Raw genomic sequence first — 6182 nt, forward strand, 5'->3', positions numbered from 1 at the left:
CATCTTGTTTTCAAATGGCTTTGCTGATTTATTTTATTTTTGTATTTTCAGTTAATTAAATGCGCAGGCTTAGATTTTTCTTTGTTGTCTTTTTTAAAATGATTTATTTAGGGCTTTATGATGACTTTTAGACAGTTTTCTGTGTTGCTGACTGACCTGGAAATGTATAAAGTGATTTTGTTTTATCCAAGCAAAGCTTATTCCTGTTGAAAACAATACATGAGAAAATACCTGTTTTTCATTGACGTTAACAAAAAGGCCATTTCTTGCTTTTGCAGGAATTGTAACAAATCTTAACTAGGCATTTCTTTGTTCCTAATCGTCATTCTCTCCTGGGTTTCTTGTTTACTGGTTGGCAGCTGTTTCTTGTTTCCCACTTGGACTTGTTGTCTCACACCAACGCCTGCAGTGGGATGCCTTGGAACTATTTGTGTTGTTACAAATAGAGCAGGGTGGCAGGAACAAGCTTGATCATACTCAGTAGGTTGGTAAGCTGCAGGGTAGCAGTGAAGTTTTTGGTAAGCAGCACATGGAATTTCTGGGCCAGAAAAATGTTTCTCACGGTTTGCTTTACCTGCCAGACCATGGGTCGTACAATTCTGCGATGGAGTGAGATGTGGCTGTAAATGTAGGCTGTTTTTTTTACAGTCTTGCAGCAAATTACTGTACGTGCCGGTTATTTCTTTAATATACTTTGTGAAATAGTTTAAAGCAGCCTCCTTTTATCAATAGTTAGCTTACAAATATACTGAAGTGGAGCAGAGAGAAATCATTTGATGCTTTTACTTTAAACCTCTTTGCTTTTGGCTCTTTTTCTGAACCTAAAGCTAGTTATAAAGGAAAAACAAAAAAGTAAATGGACAAAGAAGACACAAGAGACAAATACGGACTATTTTTTTGAGACACATTGAGGAAATGCAAAGTGCCTTCATAGTAATTTCATGATCTAATAACTTTTTTTTTTCTTTTTCCTATCTTGTTTCTTCTGCTTCGTCAGCCCTGATTGTTGAACTCAATCAATTCCATGGATCTAAGCTTTAGAAAAGGAAAGTATGAAATTCCTAGGTTAGGCGGTAATTAGGTAATTTAAGGCATGCAGAGGTAGCTACCAGAAATAAGGAGAGTTGGTTTGAAGCATGTGCTAAATTTATAGTATGCAGAAGAACTTAAGATGGGAGTTAAAGGTTTTGCCTATTTAGAATAATCTTTGAGAGTGGTTTTAAAATTACTGCAATGTTTGCCACGCATTGGGTTTTTACACAGTAGTTTTACAGGTAATGCATTTAACATACATAACAAAAAAAAAATCTTTAAAAACCTGTAATTTTGTAATCTTTTCAGTAACTCCAAATGGCTGGGTCAGGTAGAGGAAGAGGACGTGCTGCATTTACGTTCAACATTGAGGCCATTGGTTTTTCCAAAGGTGCATCTCTGCCCGATGTTGTGTGTAAGCCTCCCCCGCCATTTCCTGTAAGTACAGCAGCTACCTTAGAGCACGCTCTTACTGTTTGGGTAAAGTGTATTCACTTTCATTGCGATAAAAGAATGAAGTATAAGAACAACCCTCAGCACTGCAGGTCAGTTTTGAAGTACTTAATGTACTTTCATTTGTTTCCATTATCGTTTTTATCGTTACCGCTTCCTGTCCCTTTGCTAACTGTGATATCCCATAGTTAACTGGATTGCTTGCAAGATGTTCATTCATTAAGGTCCTCAGCTTGATTTGGTTTTCTGGACATTGCAGTAATAGAAAAACTGAATTTGTTTGAAATAAATTATACTCGCCTTGGAATCTGTGAACGGATCTGGATTTTTAAGTTTAGTGTTGATGCAAACACAGAAAGATTCAGGATGAGTGTCTCATGTCTCTGTAACCAGGATGTGAAAATAACTTGAAAACAACTGAGAGGTGTTCTATATAATTAAGGAAGTTGAGACTGGACATGTGGGTTGTGTTTAGGATGTATCTGAAAATTAAAGAGGAAGAAAGAGTAGATAATTTTCTTACTAAACTGAGTTTTTCTACACAGGCAAACTTGGGCAATTTTGAGACTGAAAAGTAGTGTTGCAGTTTTATATAACAGAATTTCCCATTTATGTCAGGATTTGATCAAGGTGCATGAATTTTTTCTCAATCCCACGTGTTATGGAGCTTTTAAGTTTGGCATGTAACTGGTGGTATTCTGAGATTTCCCTGAATAGTTATTTTGCCAGCGGTTTTGATTTGCTGAACCATGTAACATATCCTCGTAGTCCACCATTTCCCTTGCAATTCAAATTGTGTGATTTCAGTAAGCCATCTACATTGTTCCTATTGTAAACGTTGGCTGCTTGACAGCACTAAAACTGCATTCTATATCAACTGTAGCTTCTGCAGTCAGCAGTGGATTTGCCTTGTAGTAGAACTGCTAGCCCCACTAATAATGTATGCCATGGAGAATTTAGAGACTTTTCTTCCACTCTGACATTCAAAAATTGTGGCATAACTGGAACTGTTAAAAATTTCATGAATTATATTTAATGATTGGGCAGTGACCAAAAGTATGATACCACGACTGTTGACTGATTGATGCTGAAATTATTTTAAGCAGTAAATTGTTGCTCTTATGCGTTTCTTATAGGAGCTTTCTATGATCTAATGGATTTCCATTAAATGCAATTAAAACCCAGTTACGGTGCATCAGCATACCATCAGCATTGTTAGAGATTTAAAACGTTGTCCATCTAGCAAATATAGCTGTAAATAGCAAACTCCTTTCATGATCTGGCTCTGGGACTTGTGACAGTGCATTGTGCATTGCAACTTACTGCTCACACATTGACTGTGCACCATGTGTCAGGTGATATCCAGCTACTACATACCAATTCCAGTTACTACACACAAAAACATCGAGTTACTACATACAAAAATATCCCTTTACTACACACTAATTCCATCTTTGGCCCTAGATTCCTGTATATTTTAAAAAACTGTTTTTGCTTATTCACCTTTCCAGTTTCAGGAGCCATAGTTCAAAAGCAAACAAATAAAACGTCAGGAAAAACTTAACAGTTCATTTAAACTCAAATGAAAGAAATTAGATGTGTGCTATCTAGTTGTGACATGACGTTAATCAAACTGTGTCAGTGTTATCCAGAGTAATCATACTTAATGTAGGTGCAATACTGTTTTAGAAGAGGTTAAGACCTGGCCTACGCTGACCGAAGTCACAGTTTCTGATTAATTTAGGTTGGCAAGAAAAAGTGCTCTTGGGATTTAAGAACCCTGTGGGCTTAACATGGATGCGAATGGCTATTTCACAGGTTTAATGTATTTTTTCTTTATTGCTTGATACATTTTTACAGAAAGATACAGTGAAGTCATAAAAGGTATACGTCTATCTGTAAAATGATGCATGTCAGAATGCAGTAAAGTATACTTGCGAAGTGGTATCATGCAGAATTGTGCTCTTTCAGGACTAGATGTGTTTGTTGTAGCTTTTTTTAGTGTTCCTGCATGTTTGATGGATATTAAGACATTATAAATAATAAACATAATTTGTACAGAGTACAGACAATAAGCCAGTGCCTCTGAAAACAGGAGAAGACGAAGATTACATGTTGGCCTTAAAACAAGATTTTAGAGGAACTATGAAAAAAATGCCATATTTTTTGGCAGTAGAAGAAGAACGTGAAGGTTTGTTTATGTGCTTTTCATTTTTACTTATGTCTTCAGTATTTATTCTCTGGAGGATAATGTAGTGAAATGCATGTGTTGAAAATCTATCTAGTGCTGATAATGAGGAACAATAATTAGCCAGAGTAAGACAATAGGGATTTTTGTTGCTTTTACGCTTACTGAAGATGCAGATCACTTGTACAAGTGCTGTAACTGGAAAGCAACTGCTGTGTGAATAAAAAAAAAAAAAAAAAAAAAGTGAGATATTAAACATCTATTCTGTTTGATATAATGTAAGGAACATTATGACCAAGTATTTGCGACCTTTCCAGTTATAAGTTAATGAAATAGGCATTTCTACATGTTTAAAATACACTAAAATTTTGTGGTGGAGCAGAGAAATCTATAGTAAATGTTAGAGTTGAAATTCAGTTGCCATTTTAGTTATGGAAAGACATACTTAAAATAAGTATTTTATTTAATTGCTGGATGTTATAAAATGTGCTCTTTTAGAACATGGTTTTTTTCCCTGAGTCCATTCAGGGAAGATTGGGAAATATTACTGACAAGGAACCTGAAATAACAGAGATTGAGATGAGAATAAACAATTTACCGAGGTTTGCATCAGTAGAACTGCATTTGAAGCTAAAAGCTTGCTCTTGCTGTATGTGACTTGAGAATGGCTTTTCTTATATGTAATTAAACATTAACAGCCTTGTTATTGCTTGATTAGAAATAAATGCTGTGCTATACTAAACATGCAATCATACATCATTATACTCTTAAAATCCAAGCTTCCTGGTTGGAAAAGTGAGCTAGTGGGAAGGAAGGAAAGGGGAGCAGGGAAGGAACAGCTCAATGTCTGTTTACCATGCTGTGTATCGGTCACAGGAGGTTATTACTGGGAGGAGTGCTTCTTTTCACTTGTGATTTTTGCCCGATTCTGTCATCCTCCTGTGTGTGCAGATGCTTTCTCTGAGTGCTATAAATGATAAGCATTATTACAGGAAGGTAGGAAGTAGAGCGTATTGGGAAATGCAGTTTGTGTCAGACCCAAGGTCCAGCCAGTGCAGTAGACTGCCTGTAATGAGCTATATAAAAATGTTTAAGGAATCCAGTGTAGCCAAACACCAGGATAATCTTTCTTGTTGCTATTGTGTGCTGATTCTGAATAATGAGAACTCACGCGAACTCTAAAATATGAGTTTTAATATCCATCCTGAACCCATTAAAGAATTCTCTGATAAATAATTCATGATAATGATATGATACAATTACACCGTCCTATCCTCTCTGGAATGTGAGTACATTTCATTCATGGTGTACTGGTGAGTTACAGCTGGTTTTGAGACCATATGCAATTTTTATCTTTTGTTAGGCTTTCAGTACAGTACTGTGACTAACACACCTTATTGATTGTCTTGTTCTTGTACTGAATCACTGTTTGAACTGGAGCAGCACACTTCAGTATGAGCATGCAGCCTTCTCCCCCTTCTTTTCTTTTAGTTTGAACACAGATGTTCAGCCAGTCTCTGGTATTTCAGTATTCCTTCAGAAACTGCCCTGGGAACTTCTGCTGCCCTACAGAGGGCTCCTACAGAAACTGAAATAGTTCAGGAGCCCTGGCTTCTCACAGCAGATACTGCTGATCATCTGATACTTGCCACCTATTTCTGTGGCAGGCAGGAGCTCCTGGATTCCAGTCCCTCTTGAACTCTCTCAACAAGTGTCTCTCAAAAAGAAGAGTATTTTTTCTGACCCACAGCTGGAGAAGGAAAATCACCAGGAAACAGCAGGCAGCTGTAGCGCAGTGCAGTGGTGTTGCCAGGTAAACACTTGCTTATGAGGGAAGGAGAACAAGAGATCTGATCTTCATCTCTAGATCCCTTTATGATTGTGGAAGAATTCAAAATTACTCCTTCATCTCTTAAGTAAATACATTTCACTATTTTTGGGTTCTTATCTCAGAGAAGCTTCCTGTGTCCTTGATCTTTGTCAGGCTTGAATTTTGCTGTTTCTGTTTGAGGCACAAAAAAGGAAACTGCCATGCCTGAAAGCCTGTCAGAGTAATTTCCAAGGAAGCAGCTACTTCATGAGAACATTAGCTCTCTCTTCCAACTGTGCCTCACATGGTAGCTCTTACCTCAAAATCATATTTGCTTCTGCATCTTTCTTTCTGAGGTGTGGTGGTCTCTCAGTGTTGCTTACTGTGCCTTGTGTGTTGATGACTGCGACTAGTCATCTTTCATGACAGTTTTTCCACAAAAAAAATGACATTTTCAGGAAAAAAAAAAAAAAAACAGGTATGCAGCTACTTGATGGAGTCAAATCTTCAGCTGCTCTCAGTGTCTCCCTGGGAATAAGTTGATAAATTGTAAGTTCTACTGAACTTTTAGTTGCAGAAAAACACTTGTGTTTCAGGGTTTTAGTATGGTGCAATGGTTGTCCGCAGCTTAAACAGCTTGCTTTCATCTCATTATTTTTAACTGATCTTTTTGGTTTTCTCTTTTACCGGGGGGGGGGG

The 6182-nt window shown here is 37.2% G+C and overlaps 1 protein-coding gene across 2 annotated transcripts in view; it reads left to right on the forward strand.

Annotated features, from left to right (window-relative positions):
* POLR3G (RNA polymerase III subunit G) overlaps positions 1-6182 on the forward strand; it is a 17589-nt gene that overhangs the window by 991 nt on the left and 10416 nt on the right. For both annotated transcript variants that reach the window (XM_035309693.1, XM_035309694.1), the window contains exons 2-3: positions 1342-1470; positions 3547-3676. In XM_035309693.1, the coding sequence (XP_035165584.1) occupies positions 1351-1470; positions 3547-3676 (250 nt within the window). In that variant the 5' untranslated portion in view covers positions 1342-1350. The remainder of the gene's footprint in view (positions 1-1341; positions 1471-3546; positions 3677-6182) is intronic.

The sequence above is a fragment of the Oxyura jamaicensis genome, chromosome Z (genome assembly GCF_011077185.1).
Source record: "Oxyura jamaicensis isolate SHBP4307 breed ruddy duck chromosome Z, BPBGC_Ojam_1.0, whole genome shotgun sequence".
Lineage (NCBI taxonomy): Eukaryota > Metazoa > Chordata > Aves > Anseriformes > Anatidae > Oxyura > Oxyura jamaicensis.